We start from the raw sequence: 15,733 nt of genomic DNA, 5'->3' as shown, positions 1-15,733 counted from the left end.
AACCCTTCGCTCTTCTGTTTGTTCACCGTTCTGGTTTAGGCGCTGACACTAAAATCATGAGGAATGGGGGCAAGACCAGGTTCAAGAGGACTAAAATTGATGAGCTGATGAACTACATGGTGTATAGTGTGAGTGGTTCACTCTATCATCCCCACGCAATATTTCAGCCTGTATGAAATGAAGTCTCTTAACAGCCTTCAGAAAGCATTCGTTCTCCATGGCTTATTCTACATTTTATTGTTACAGCCTGAATTCAAAATCAATTAATTTAATTGCTCACCCATCTACACACAATAGCCCATCATGACAAAGTAATGTTTTTACAAATGTATTGAAAATTAAATACAGACTTCAAATTTTCCTTAAGTATTTACACCCCTAAGTCAAAACATGTTAGAATCACCTTTGGCAGCGATTACAGCTGTGAGTCTTCTTGGTGAGTCTCCAGCAGCTTTTCACACCTGGATTGTGCAATATGAACCAATTTTTTTTAATTCTTCAAGCTCTGTCAAGTTGGTTATTGATCATTGCTAGACAGCCATTTTTTTCAGTCTTGCCATAGATTTTCAAGTAGATTTAAGTCCAAACTGTAACTCGGCCACTGAGGAACATTCCCGGTTTTCTTAGTAAGCAACTCCAGTGTATATTTGGCCCTGTGTTTTAGGTTATTGTCCTGCTGGAAGGTGAATTTGTCTCCCAGTGTCTGTGGGGAAGCAGACTGAACCAGGTGCCTGTGCTTAGCTCTATTCTGTTTCTTTCGACCCGAAAAAAACTCCCTAATCCTTGCTAATGACAAGCATACCCATAACATGTTGCAGTCACCACCATGCTTGAAAATAAGAAGAGTGGTACTCAGTGATGTTGTTGGATTTGCCCCAAACATAACACTTTGTATTGCAGTTTTACTTTAGTGCCTTGTTGCAAATAGGATGCATGTTTTGGAATATTCTGTACAGGCTTTCTCCTTTTCACTCTGTCAATTAGGTTACTATTGTGGAGGAACTATAATTTTGTTGATCGATTCTCAGTGTTCTCCTTTCACAGCCATTAAACTCTATAACTGTTTTAAAAGCGCCATTGGCCTCATGGGGGCAACCCTGAGAGGTTTCCTGTATCTTTTTAGTGACGGGGTGAATTGATACACCATCCAAAGTGTAGTTAATAACTTCACCATGCTCAAAGGGATATTCAATGTCTCCTTTATTTATGTTTACCCATCTACCAATAGGTGCCCTTTGCAAGGCATTGGAAAAACCTCCCTGGTCTTTGTGTTTGAATCTGTGTTTGAAATTCACTGCTGGACTGAGGGACCTTACAGATAATTGTATATGTGTGTGTTACAGAGATGAGGTAGTCATTCAAAAATCATGTTAAAAATCATGTTATTTCACACATAGTGAGTCCATGCAACTTATTATGTGACTTGAAAAGCGAAGTGTATGCTTGCCATAACAAAGGGCTTCAATACTTATTGACTCAATACATTTTAATTTTTAATTAATTTGTTAACATTTCCAAAAGCATTAATTCCACAACATTATGTTTGGGTATTGTGTGTAGGCCAGTGACACAATCTCAATTGAATAAATGTTTTATTCGGGCTGTAACACAACAACAAAAAATGTGGAGTCATTCAAGGGGGTGTGAATACTCTCTGAAGGCTCTGTACATGCTTGATGATGGCTTGTGAGAATAGAGATACAGTGGAAGGACTTCATCCAAAAAGCTCATCCCTTCCTCCCTCTTCCCTCCGCCAGATCTTTGTAATCCTGATCCTGTTGTGTGCTGGCCTGGCCATCGGGAACTCCTTCTGGTACGAGGAGGTAGGCAGCAGGGCCTGGTATCTGAAAGATGGCAAGGACCAGACTGCTTCTTACAGAGGTTTCCTCAGCTTCTGGGGGTACATCATCGTGCTCAACACCATGGTTCCCATCTCGCTCTACGTCAGGTGAGTCGTCTCAAAACCCAGGCTAGCTCGCACTTGTACCCTCTATTACCCACCATCTCAGAAGAGATGGTTGTGTCAGGATCAGAATGGTCATATATCCAAGTTTCAATTATCCTAACACACAGACATCAGTTTACCCGAGGCTGATATCAGCAACCCAGAATCTCACCTCTGACCAGCTGTGTTTTCGTCTGTTAGCAGAGACAAACCTGATTCCACCTCTCACTGCCTCGTGACATCTAGTGGAAGGCGTATGCAGTGCATGTAGAACCATAGATTTCAGGCAAATGAATAGGATGGCCCTGGAACAGAGCCTCGATTTCAGATTTTTCACTTCCTAACAGGAAGTTTGCTGCAAAATGAGTTCTGTTTTACTCACAGATATAATTCAAACTGTTTTAGAAACTAGAGAGTGTTTTCTATCCAATAGTAATAATAATATGCATATTGTACGAGCAAGAATTGAGTACGAGGCAGTTTAATTTGGGAACGATTTTTTACAAAGTGAAAATAGCGCCCCCCTATTGACAAAAGGTTATTAATGTCCTAGTTTCAGTCATCCTATTTTAACACACAGATATTGTGTTTTTGATGGGGGGAAAAAAAGTCATCCTGGATCATTTCTCCTAACCTGACTGTCATGAGGCTATTTCCTCTACTCCCTGTCCAGTGTGGAAGTGATTCGTTTGGGCCAGTCGAAGTTCATCAACTGGGACCTTCAGATGTACTACCAGGAGAAAGACACGCCAGCCAAGGCCCGTACCACCACCCTTAACGAACAACTGGGTCAGATCGAGTACGTCTTCTCTGACAAGACCGGTACCCTCACGCAGAACATCATGGCCTTCAAGAAGTGCACCATCGCCGGACGCACCTTCGGTTAGACAAATGTCCTTTCGCTTCTGACACCATTTATTGATAAGGAGAAGAGCAGAACATCTTCAGGAAGATACAAATTGATAGGTTGTACAGAGCATTATGGGTACTGCAGGAAATCATCCTACACTTATATCCTGGCTTGCATGGACATTCTGGTCCACTGTATTTGTTAGACATGACAAAAATGATGTAAAGATGTTGTGAAGACGCCTGTATCGTGACGTGTCACACGACTAGGTATAACAACTAACCAATACTTTTCATTTTGCCAGGCGACCCCACCACTGCCGAGGGAGTGACTCTGAATCGTGGAAAGGTCAGGTTTACCATTCTAGTCACATTGTCACAGTGTGAAGGGGCTATTTCTGCTACTCAAAATACTTAACATTTTAACATCTGTTGCGAGAAGATTATATTAAAATAAAACTATCAGGGTCAGTTTCCCGGACTCAGATCAAGCATAGTCCCAGACTAAAAAGCGGGTTCAATGGAGATTCCCAATTGAACGTTTTGATAGTCAAGGACCTTAGGCTTAATCTGGGTCCAGGAAACCGGCCTTCCAAGTCTATCTGTAGCATTGTGTTGATGGTCATTTTCTTCCCCTCGGTACTTCACAGCCAGTGGATTTCAGCTGGAACAAGCATGCAGACAGCAAGTTTGAATACTTGGATCATTCCCTGGTGGCCTGCATCCGGTCCAAGAAGGACCAAGACGCGCTGGAGTTCTTCAAGCTGCTGTCTCTGTGTCACACTGTCATGGTGGAGCAGAAAGAAGGTGAGCATTAGACAACCTGCATTCTAAGTGATGCTAGAGGTCAAAGTTCAGAAATCACCGATTTATACAAAATTACCTGGTATCCTGGACACCTAATAAAGCTTGGTTCTGAACTAAAAGAAAACATACTCCATGGAGAATTTATTGAAAATCCTTCTTAGTCTAGGATCGATCTTTATTTGTGTCTGGGGGAACCGGACCAATATTTATTTGACAGGAACATACATAAACCGGGAGTCTTAGTTTAGCATATGACAGACACTGATGAATAGTCTATAATACAGGTGAAACATAACCTCTGACCCCAGAGTTGATGTGCGTCTGTTGTCCTCAAACCCTCAGATGAGTTGGTGTACCAGGCAGCCTCTCCTGACGAGGGAGCTCTGGTGACGGCTGCCAGGAACTTTGGTTTTGTGTTCCTGTCCCGTACCCAGGACACCATCACCATCAGCGAGATGGACCAGGAAATGACCTACGAGGTGTTGGCCCTGCTCGACTTCAACAGCGACCGCAAACGCATGTCCATCATCCGTGAGTAATCGTTTTTAAGTATGCGACCCCCTGGGACTTTTCTTGGGTTGTTTTAAAGCTCTGGATATTTTGGAGTTCCCAGGTTTGTTGGAATTCCTAGTTGGAGAATTCCCTCCCTGTTTTATTCCTGATGATGTTTTGGAAATCCTCCAGCTGGCCTGGATTTTTGGGGAACTTTGGGAAAGCTGGAATTTTGGGAAAGCTGGAATTTTGGGAAAGCTGGAATTTTGTAAAATTAGCCGTTTCACTGTGACCATCTCCCTAATATGCTGTCTTCTCTCTCACTCTCACTCTCACTCTCTCTCTCTCTCTCTCACCCACTCTCACTCTCACACACACAGTGAGGTTCCCCGATGGCCGGATCCGTTTGTACTGTAAAGGAGCAGACACGGTCATCTACGAACGCCTCTCTCCTAACTCCAGACACAAGGAAGTGACCCAGACTGCTCTGGACGTGAGTCAACCATATCTGTTCTGAGGTGTTTTTTAATATGGCAGGTGTGCCAAACTCCTTTTTGTTCAGGGGCCACATTCTGACGTCATAGTTTGAGGCTCAAAATCATACAACAGAGTCTATGTGGACTAGTAGTGGCCTTAAGTTTGACGTGTGGTTGAACTCTGAACTCTGGACATTGTGGTCACGTAACAAATTAAACTTGAACTCAAATAGTTTCTGAAAAATAGATGATGCATGTTTTTCATTGGTGCATCATTGAAGTATTTCCTCTTCCGTTGTAGATCTTTGCCAACCAGACTCTCCGGACCCTGTGTTTGTGTTATAAGGATATCAGTAAGCAGGAGTTTGACGCCTGGGCTAAGAAGCACAAGGAGGCCAGTGTTGCTATGGGCAACAGGGAGGCTGCTCTAGATCGAGTGTATGAACAAATTGAGAACAACTTCATGGTAGGACATATTCCAAATACTTCAATCAATCAAGTCACTTCTATAATGTAGAGGGCTGGCATTTTGGTCCGGATCATTAAGATATAGTAATAAGATGCCATCAGTCTTTACGTAAACTGTTCTTTTACCAGGTAAGTTGCCTGAACACATTCTCATTTACAGCAACGACCTGGGGAATAGTTTGTATTTGTGTTTATTACGGATCCCCATTATTTCCTACCAAGGCAGCAGCTACTCGTCCTGGAGTTTATTATGGATCCTCATTAGTTCCTGTCAAGGCAGCAGCTACTCTTCCTGGGGTTTATTACGGATCCCCATTTAGTTCCTACCAAGGCAGCAGCTACTCTTCCTGGGGCTTATTACGGATCCCCATTAGTTGCTGCCAAGGCAGCTGCTACTCTTCCTGGGGTTTATTATGGATCTCCATTAGTTGCTGCCAAGGCAGCAGCTACTCTTCCTGGGCTTTATTATGGATCCCCATTAGTTCCTGCCAAGGCAGCAGCTACTCTTCCTGGGGTTTATTATGGATCTCCATTAGTTGCTGCCAAGGCAGCAGCTACTCTTCCTGGGCTTTATTATGGATCCCCATTAGTTCCTGCCAAGGCAGCAGCTACTCTTCCTGGGGTTTATTATAGATCTCCATTAGTTCCTACCAAGGCAGCAGCTACTCTTCCTGGGGTTTATTATAGATCCCCATTAGTTCCTGCCAAGGCAGCAGCTACTCTTCCTGGGGTTTATTATGGATCCCCATTAGTTGCTGCCAAGGCAGCAGCTACTCTTCCTGGGGTTTATTATGGATCCCCATTTAGTTCCTACCAAGGCAGCAGCTACTCTTCCTGGGGTTTATTATGGATCCCCATTTAGTTCCTACCAAGGCAGCAGCTACTCTTCCTGGGGTTTATTATGGATCCTCATTAGTTCCTGCCAAGGCAGCAGCTACTCTTCCTGGGGTTTATTATGGATCCTCATTAGTTCCTGCCAAGGCAGCAGCTACTCTTCCTGGGGTTTATTATGGATCCTCATTAGTTCCTGCCAAGGCAGCAGCTACTCTTCCTGGGGTTTATTATAGATCCCCATTATTTCCTGCCAAGGCAGCAGCTACTCTTCCTGGGGTTTATTATGGATCCCCATTAGTTGCTGCCAAGGCAGCAGCTACTCTTCCTGGGGTTTATTATGGATCCCCATTTAGTTCCTACCAAGGCAGCAGCTACTCTTCCTGGGGTTTATTATGGATCCCCATTTAGTTCCTACCAAGGCAGCAGCTACTCTTCCTGGGGTTTATTATGGATCCTCATTAGTTCCTGCCAAGGCAGCAGCTACTCTTCCTGGGGTTTATTATGGATCCTCATTAGTTCCTGCCAAGGCAGCAGCTACTCTTCCTGGGGTTTATTATGGATCCTCATTAGTTCCTGCCAAGGCAGCAGCTACTCTTCCTGGGGTTTATTATGGATCCTCATTAGTTCCTGCCAAGGCAGCAGCTACTCTTCCTGGGGTTTATTATGGATCCTCATTAGTTCCTGCCAAGGCAGCAGCTACTCTTCCTGGGGTTTATTATGGATCCTCATTAGTTCCTGCCAAGGCAGCAGCTACTCTTCCTGGGGTTTATTATGGATCCTCATTAGTTCTTCCCAAGGCAGCAGCTACTCTTCCTGGGCTTTATTATGGATCCCCATTAGTTCCTGTCAAGGCAGCAGCTACTCTTCCTGGGGTCCAAACACACCAAATCATCCACATTACATATAAAACAAAAGATAAAACAGTGAACTATGTTTGTACTGAGTAAACCTAAGATAACAGTACATCATATAACATCCCTACACCGCCACATATCCACAACACAAAATGTGAAATATAACTATCACAATGTGTGCATATGTATGTGTCTGTACCTTTTGTGTGTGTGTGTGTGTGTGTCTCTGCACAGTCCCCGTTGTTCCATAAGGTGTATTTTTACCTGTTTAAAAAAAAAATCTAATTCTACTGCTTGCATCAGTTACCTGATGTGGAATAGAGTTCCATGTTGTCATGGCTCTATGTAGTACTGTGCGCCTCCCATAGTCTGTTCTGGACTTGGGGACTGTGAAGAAGAGACCTCTTGTGGCATGTCTTGTTTTTAATTATTATTATTTTTTAAACCTTTATTTAACTAGTAAAGTCAGTTAAGAACAAATCGTTATTTACATTGACTGCATACCCCGGGCCAAACCCGGACGACGCTGGGCCAATTGTGTGCTGCCCTATGGGACTCCTAATCACGGCCACTTGTGGGGTATGCGTGGGTGTCCGAGCTGTGTGCTAGTATTTTAAACAGACAGCTCGGTACATTCCGCTTGTCAACACCTCTTACAAAAACAAGTAGTGATGAAGTCAATCTCTCTTCCACTTTGAGCCAGGAGAGATTGACATGGATGTTAATGTTTGCTCTCAATGGACAGCCGTGCTGCCCTGTTCTGAGCCAATTGCAATTTTCCTAAATCCTTTTTTGTTGCACCTGATCACATGACTGAACAGTAGTCAAGGTGTGACAAAACTATGGCCTGTAGGACCTGCCTTGTTGATAGTGTTGTTAAGAAGGCAGAGCATCGCTGTATAATAGACAGTCTTCTCCCCATCTCAGCTACTACTGAATAAATATGTTTTGATCATGACAGTTTACAGTCTAGGGTTACTCCAAGTAGTTTAGTCACCTCAACTTGCTCAATGTCCACATTATTCATTACGAGACGTAGTTGAGGTTTAGGGCTTACTGAGTGATTTGTACAAAATACAATGCTTTTAGTTTTGGAAATATTTAGGACTAACTTATTCCTTCCCATCCATTCTGAAACTACCTGTAGCTCTTTGTTAAGAGTTGCAGTCATTTCAGACGTTGTAGTAGCTGATGTGTATAGTGTTGAGTCATCCGCATACATAGACACTCTGGCTTTGCTCAAAGTCAGTGGCATGTCGTTAGTAAAAAGCAAGGGTCTTAAACAGCTACCCTGGGGAATTCCTGATTTCTACCCGGATTATGTTTGAGGCTTCTATTTTTTTAAACTTTTTTTTAAATCACCTTTTTATTTAACCAGGTTGGCTAGTTGAGAACAAGTTCTCATTTGCAACTGCGGCCTGGCCAAGATAAAGCATAGCAATTAGACACGTACAGCAACATACCTGCTGGAGCGCGTGCTACGAGTGGATGCTGCTATGGTGACCAGTGAGCTGAGATAACGCAGGGCTTCGTTGAAGAACCTTCTGTGTTCTGTTAGACAAGTAACTCTTTATCCACAATATAAAAGCCATAACACATGTTTTTCCAGCAGCAGACTGATTTGATAATGTCAGAAGCCGCACTGAAGTTGAACAAGACAGCCCCCACAATAATTTTATCATCAATTTCTCTCAGCCAATCATCAGGCATTTGTGTAAGTGCTGTGCTTGTTGAACGTCCTTCCCTATAAGCGTGCTGAATTTGTTGACTAAGGGTTGGTAACAGGCTGATTGGTCAGCTATTTGAGCCAGTAAAGGGGGCTTTGCTGTTCTTGGGTAGCGGAATGACTTTAGCTTCCCTCCAGGCCTGAGGGCACACGCTTTCTAGAAGGCTTAGATTGAAGATATGGCTAATAGGAGTGGCAATATTGTCTGCTATTATCCTCAGTAATTTTCCTTCCAAGTTGTCAGACCCCGATGGCTTTTCACCTTTTCTACACTGGCTTTATGGAATTCAAAGTACAATTCTTGTCTTTTTATAATTTGATCCGATATATCTGGATGTGTAGTGTCAGTGTTTGTTGCCGGCATGTCATTCCTAAGTTTGTTTATCTTGCCAATGGAAAAAGTCAATTAAAGTAGTTGGCAATGTTAGTGGGTTTTGTGATGAATTCTTCAATTCCTCATCAAACCAAGAGGTTTGAACAATTTTCACAGTAATTTTCGTCATGGGTGCAGTCTTAATGGAATAAGCAATTTCATAAATGTGTCTGGTTGCTCCTCATAACACACCACAGACCAACCTATATTCTTCACATCAACAACATAGGAATCACTACAAAACTTATTGTATGACCTCTTATACACTATATTAGACCCAGCCTTTGGAACTTTGGTTTTCCTAGATATGGCTACTATATTGTGATCACTACATCCTATGGATTTGGATACTGCTTTAAAGCAAATTTCTGCAGCATTACTAAAGATGTGATATAAACATGTTGATGATTTCATTCCTGTGCTGTTTGTAACTACCCTGGTACAGTAGGTTGACTGACAACCTGAACCAGGTTGTTGGCACTAGTCACAGTTTGAAGCTTTCTCTTGAGTGGGCAGCCTGACGAAAGCCAAGCAATATTTAAATCTCCCAGAAAATATACTCCTCTGTTGATATCACATACATTATCAAGCATTTCACACATATTATCCAGATACTGTTAGCACTTGGTGGTCAATAGCAGCTTCCCACAAGAATTGGCTTTACAGGAGAGAGTGGGGATGAATGAGCCAGTTGGAAGCTGGGGATGATTAGGTGGCCATGATGGTATGAGGGCCAGATTGTAAATATAATCAGGACACCGGGTTTAATACCCTTTTATCTTGTGTTACCAAATAAATCTGACTCTTGCTTTTATTAAAGCCACCACTTTCTGCTCTGGAAAAGTCACCCGGTTTGCTTTATGTCCTTTCGGCAGATGATCGGAGCGACTGCCATCGAGGACAAGCTACAGGACGGGGTTCCTGAGACCATCGCCAAGCTGGCAAAGGCTCACATCAAGATCTGGGTTCTCACTGGAGATAAGAAAGGTATGAGAGAAGAAAGTCAAGACAGATGTGTTCACATGGCGGACAGCCTTCGTCTGGAATGTTCATCTCTCTATCTATCCAGGGACTGGGTTACAGTAGGATTCCATCCCTGTTCCCTATTTAACACACAGCTTTTAACCAGGGCCGTAGTAGTGCACTTCTGTACAGTATAGGGAATATGGTGCTACTTGGGGTCCATGTTTACCTCCCAACAATGTGTTACTGTTGATTTAAAACCATGTTTACCTCCCAACAATGTGTTACTGTTGATTTAAAACCATGTTTACCTCCCAACAATGTGTTACTGTTGATTTAAAAACCATGTTTACCTCCCAACAATGTGTTACTGTTGATTTAAAAACCATGTTTACCTCCCAACAATGTGTTACTGTTGATTTAAAAACATGTTTACCTCCCAACAATGTGTTACTGTTGATTTAAAAACCATGTTTACCTCCCAACAATGTGTTACTGTTGATTTAAAACCATGTTTACCTCCCAACAATGTGTTACTGTTGATTTAAAACCATGTTTACCTCCCAACAATGTGTTACTGTTGATTTAAAACCATGTTTACCTCCCAACAATGTGTTACTGTTGATTTAAAACCATGTTTACCTCCCAACAATGTGTTACTGTTGATTTAAAAACCATGTTTACCTCCCAACAATGTGTTACTGTTGATTTAAAACCATGTTTACCTCCCAACAATGTGTTACTGTTGATTTAAAACCATGTTTACCTCCCAACAATGTGTTACTGTTGATTTAAAACCATGTTTACCTCCCAACAATGTGTTACTGTTGATTTAAAAACATGTTTACCTCCCAACAATGTGTTACTGTTGATTTAAAAACCATGTTTACCTCCCAACAATGTGTTACTGTTGATTTAAAAACCATGTTTACCTCCCAACAATGTGTTGATGTTGATTTTAAAACCATGTTTACCTCCCAACAATGTGTTACTGTTGATTTAAAACCATGTTTACCTCCCAACAATGGGATGTTGATGTTGATTTTAAAACCATGTTTACCTTCCAACAATGGGATGTTGATGTTGATTTTAAAACCATGTTTACCTCCCAACAATGTGTTACTGTTGATTTAAAAACCATGTTTACCTCCCAACAATGTGTTACTGTTGATTTAAAACCATGTTTACCTCCCAACAATGTGTTACTGTTGATTTAAAACCATGTTTACCTCCCAACAATGTGTTACTGTTGATTTAAAAACCATGTTTACCTCCCAACAATGTGTTACTGTTGATTTAAAACCATGTTTACCTCCCAACAATGTGTTACTGTTGATTTAAAACCATGTTTACCTCCCAACAATGTGTTACTGTTGATTTAAAACCATGTTTACCTCCCAACAATGTGTTACTGTTGATTTTAAACCATGTTTACCTCCCAACAATGTGTTACTGTTGATTTTAAACCATGTTTACCTCCCAACAATGTGTTACTGTTGATTTAAAAACATGTTTACCTCCCAACAATGTGTTACTGTTGATTTAAAACCATGTTTACCTCCCAACAATGTGTTACTGTTGATTTTAAAACCATGTTTACCTCCCAACAATGGGATGTTGATGTTGATTTTAAAACCATGTTTACCTCCCAACAATGGGATGTTGATGTTGATTTTAAAACCATGTTTACCTCCCAACAATGGGATGTTGATGTTGATTTTAAAACCATGTTTACCTCCCAACAATGTGTTACTGTTGATTTAAAAACCATGTTTACCTCCCAACAATGGGATGTTGATGTTGATTTTAAAACCATGTTTACCTCCCAACAATGGGATGTTGATGTTGATTTTAAAACCATGTTTACCTCCCAACAATGGGATGTTGATGTTGATTTTAAAACCATGTTTACCTCCCAACAATGGGATGTTGATGTTGATTTTAAAACCATGTTTACCTCCCAACAATGTGTTACTGTTGATTTTAAAACCATGTTTACCTCCCAACAATGTGTTACTGTTGATTTTAAAACCATGTTTACCTCCCAACAATGTGTTACTGTTGATTTAAAACCATGTTTACCTCCCAACAATGTGTTACTGTTGATTTAAAACCATGTTTACCTCCCAACAATGTGTTACTGTTGATTTTAAAACCATGTTTACCTCCCAACAATGTGTTAATGTTGATTTAAAAACCATGTTTACCTCCCAACAATGTGTTACTGTTGATTTACAACTGAGAACATCTCGAGGTGCTACTTCACCGAGTTTGCCTCTTGATGGATTAAATGTGTATTGATGACATTAACATTTTCTTCAACATTTCCTTCTCTTGCAGAAACGGCTGAGAACATTGGCTATTCCTGTGAGCTGCTTACCGATGACATGCAGATCCACTATGGAGATGATATCAAGTAGGTTTAAGATATTAGAGAAAAAGTGTAGGTCTATGGTGTAGGTCTACACCAGTGCTTGATGTGAGTCATTTCGTGTGTAGCTGTGCTGCTGGAAAGGCTAGGCTGCTGCTGGAAAGGCTAGGCTGCTGCTGGAAAGGCTAGGCTGCTGCTGGAAAGGCTAGGCTGCTGCTGGAAAGGCTAGGCTGCTGCTGGAAAGGCTAGGCTGCTGCTGGAAAGGCTAGGCTGCTGCTGGAAAGGCTAGGCTGCTGCTGGAAAGGCTAGGCTGCTGCTGGAAAGGCTAGGCTGCTGCTGGAAAGGCTAGGCTGCTGCTGGAAAGGCTAGGCTGCTGCTGGAAAGGCTAGGCTGCTGCTGGAAAGGCTAGGCTGCTGCTGGAAAGGCTAGGCTACTGCTGGAAAGGCTAGGCTACTGCTGGAAAGGCTAGGCTACTGCTGGAAAGGCTAGGCTACTGCTGGAAAGGCTAGGCTACTGCTGGAAAGGCTACTGCTGGAAAGGCTACTGCTGGGAAGGCTACTGCTGGGAAGGCTACTGCTGGAAAGGCTAGGCTACTGCTGTAAAGGCTAGACTACTGCTGTAAAGGCTAGGCTACTGCTGTAAAGGCTAGACTACTGCTGTAAAGGCTAGGCTACTGCTGGAAAGGCTAGGCTACTGCTGGAAAGGCTACTGCTGGAAAGGCTACTGCTGGAAAGGCTACTGCTGGAAAGGCTACTGCTGGAAAGGCTACTGCTGGAAAGGCTACTGCTGGGAAGGCTACTGCTGGAAAGGCTAGGCTACTGCTGTAAAGGCTAGACTACTGCTGTAAAGGCTAGGCTACTGCTGTAAAGGCTAGACTACTGCTGTAAAGGCTAGGCTACTGCTGGAAAGGCTAGGCTACTGCTGGAAAGGCTAGGCTACTGCTGGAAAGGCTAGGCTACTGCTGGAAAGGCTACTGCTGGAAAGGCTACTGCTGGAAAGGCTACTGCTGGAAAGGCTACTGCTGGAAAGGCTACTGCTGGAAAGGCTACTGCTGGAAAGGCCACTGCTGGAAAGGCCACTGCTGGAAAGGCCACTGCTGGAAAGGCCACTGCTGGAAAGGCCACTGCTGGAAAGGCTAGGCTACTGCTGGAAAGGCTACTGCTGGAAAGGCTACTGCTGGAAAGGCTACTGCTGGAAAGGCTACTGCTGGAAAGGCCACTGCTGGAAAGGCCACTGCTGGAAAGGCCACTGCTGTATTTGCAGAGTGAAGTTATGATAATACACTGTTACAGAGATTGTAGTAGAGTGTAATACCTAGGATAGGATAAATTAATCCTTCTGACCCCCCCCCCCCCCCCCCCCCCCTTAAAAGATTTAGATGCACTATTGTAAAGTGGCTGTTCCACTGGATATCATAAGGTGAATGCACCAATTTGTAAGTCGCTCTGGATAAGAGCGTCTGCTAAATGACTTAAATGTAAATGTAAATGTAAGATGTAGTTCTGATGTTTGACGGTCATGTGTGTGTGTGTGTGTGTGTGTGTGTGTGTGTGTGTGTGATAGTGAGAAGCTGCGAATCAGACAGGCAAACCGGAGGGACCAGCCGCCTGCGTCCGGTCGAACCAGGAAAAAGGTACCAGATCCGTTCTTCCCCGAGCCTGGCAAGAACGCACTCATCATCACCGGAGGCTGGCTGGTGAGTGGAAACTACTACTAGTTACTGTTGCTGTTCAACATGAAATGATCATTAAAGGCGTACACTTGACTCAGCCTGATATTTACTAAGACATTTTTTTAATTTCATTGTTTTGTGAGGGTTTTACTTTTGTGAACAAAAGTATATTTTTCTTCTAAAGACTAAATAGACATGTCTGTCCGTCCGTCTCTCCACAGAACGAGATTTTATACGAGAAAAAGAAGAAACGTCGTCGCCTTCGCTTGAAGCGTCTCGGAAAGAGACCCGTCTCCGCCACGCCCCAGGACTCCACCCAGCCAATCGACGACTGGGAGAAGGAGAGTCGTCAGGTGGACTTTGTGAACATGGCGTGCGAGTGCGAAGCGGTCATCTGTTGCCGTGTCACGCCCAAACAAAAGGCCAACGTGGTCAGCCTGGTGAAGAAGTATAAGAAGGCCGTCACGCTGTCGATCGGCGACGGAGCCAATGACGTCAACATGATCAAGAGTACGGGACGATATTTATTTGATTTACTGTTAAATTATTCATTATTTGTTAGCAGTTTGTTATAGCTGAATTGTAGTTTTCACCACAAAGCCTTTTGTAGTGAAGTGTTTTGTGATATCTACTCCCCCTTTTGCGAACTCCTCACCTCTTCAGCTGTTGGAGACAAATTATCTGTTTTTGTTTCACTTCCCCCCCCCCCCCCCCCCACCACCACCTCCCTCTCCAGCTGCAGACATCGGTGTGGGTATATCCGGTCAGGAGGGCATGCAGGCGGTGATGTCCAGTGACTATGCCTTCGCTCAGTTCCGCTACCTGGAGCGTCTCCTGCTGGTCCACGGCCGCTGGTCCTACATCCGCATGTGCAAGTTCCTCCGCTACTTCTTCTTCAAGAACTTTGCCTTCACCCTGGTCCACTTCTGGTACTCCTTCTTCAATGGGTTCTCAGCTCAGGTGAGGGAATGTTCTACAGATAGTGTGTGTCTCAACTGGTACCCTATTCCCTATATAGTGCACTACTTTAGACCAGAGCCCTATTCCCTATATAGTGCACTACTATAGACCAGAGCCCTATTCCCTATATAGTGCACTACTATAGACCAGAGCCCTATTCCCTATATAGTGCACTACTATAGACCAGAGCCCTATTCCCTATATAGTGCACTACTTTAGACCAGAGCCCTATTCCCTATATAGTGCACTACTATAGACCAGAGCCCTATTCCCTATATAGTGCACTACTTTTGACCAGAGCCCGTAGGGCACCACCTGTCTAAACTGCATTTTCAACGACCACTTATCTAGACTGACTTCAAAACCCCCAAATTACTTTTGTACCGTATACTATGGTACATATGATTGATCCTAAATGTGGACATGTATTTGATGATAGAGGGGCGGCAGGTAGCTTAGTGGTTAGAGCATTGGGCCAGTAACTGAAAGGTTGCTCGATCGAATCCCCGAGCTGACAAGGCAAAAATGTGTCATTCTTCCCCTGAACAAGGCAGTTTAACCCACTGTTCCCCGGTAGGCCTTCATTGTAAATAAGAATTTGTTCTTAACTGACTTGCCTAGCTAAATAAAGGTTAAATAAAATAAAAAAATAGAGGAGTAAGCTATTGTGTGATATATGACTTTATGATACTACTCCAGGTTGCCTATGAAGATTGGTTCATCACCTTGTACAATGTGATGTACAGCTCTCTTCCTGTCCTGCTGGTTGGCTTGTTGGATCAGGTAAGCTATTAGAGGAGATACATGTAGAATGTTTGTCATTTTTGAAAATGTCCATAATATATCCAAATCTAATTTTATTTGTCACATGTGCTTCGTAAACAACAGTAAAATAGTTACTTACGGGACCTTCCCAACAATGCAGAGAGTAAGAAAATTGAGA

At 43.0% G+C, this 15,733-nt stretch overlaps 1 protein-coding gene across 1 annotated transcript in view; it reads left to right on the top strand.

Moving 5' to 3' along the window:
* The window catches only part of LOC129818045 (phospholipid-transporting ATPase IC-like), a 48,527-nt gene that overhangs the window by 28,945 nt on the left and 3,849 nt on the right, over positions 1-15,733 (top strand). The window contains exons 11-24 of the mRNA XM_055873574.1: positions 40-128; positions 1,758-1,948; positions 2,619-2,827; positions 3,100-3,143; positions 3,445-3,601; positions 3,944-4,132; positions 4,474-4,586; positions 4,871-5,035; positions 9,700-9,811; positions 12,128-12,203; positions 13,722-13,854; positions 14,052-14,340; positions 14,567-14,790; positions 15,490-15,573. Of these exons, the coding sequence (XP_055729549.1) occupies positions 40-128; positions 1,758-1,948; positions 2,619-2,827; positions 3,100-3,143; positions 3,445-3,601; positions 3,944-4,132; positions 4,474-4,586; positions 4,871-5,035; positions 9,700-9,811; positions 12,128-12,203; positions 13,722-13,854; positions 14,052-14,340; positions 14,567-14,790; positions 15,490-15,573 (2,075 nt within the window). The remainder of the gene's footprint in view (positions 1-39; positions 129-1,757; positions 1,949-2,618; positions 2,828-3,099; positions 3,144-3,444; positions 3,602-3,943; positions 4,133-4,473; positions 4,587-4,870; positions 5,036-9,699; positions 9,812-12,127; positions 12,204-13,721; positions 13,855-14,051; positions 14,341-14,566; positions 14,791-15,489; positions 15,574-15,733) is intronic.

This window comes from Salvelinus fontinalis, chromosome 21 (assembly GCF_029448725.1).
Source record: "Salvelinus fontinalis isolate EN_2023a chromosome 21, ASM2944872v1, whole genome shotgun sequence".
NCBI classification, from domain to species: Eukaryota; Metazoa; Chordata; class Actinopteri; order Salmoniformes; family Salmonidae; genus Salvelinus; species Salvelinus fontinalis.
This window is presented reverse-complemented; position numbering and strand designations above follow the sequence as displayed.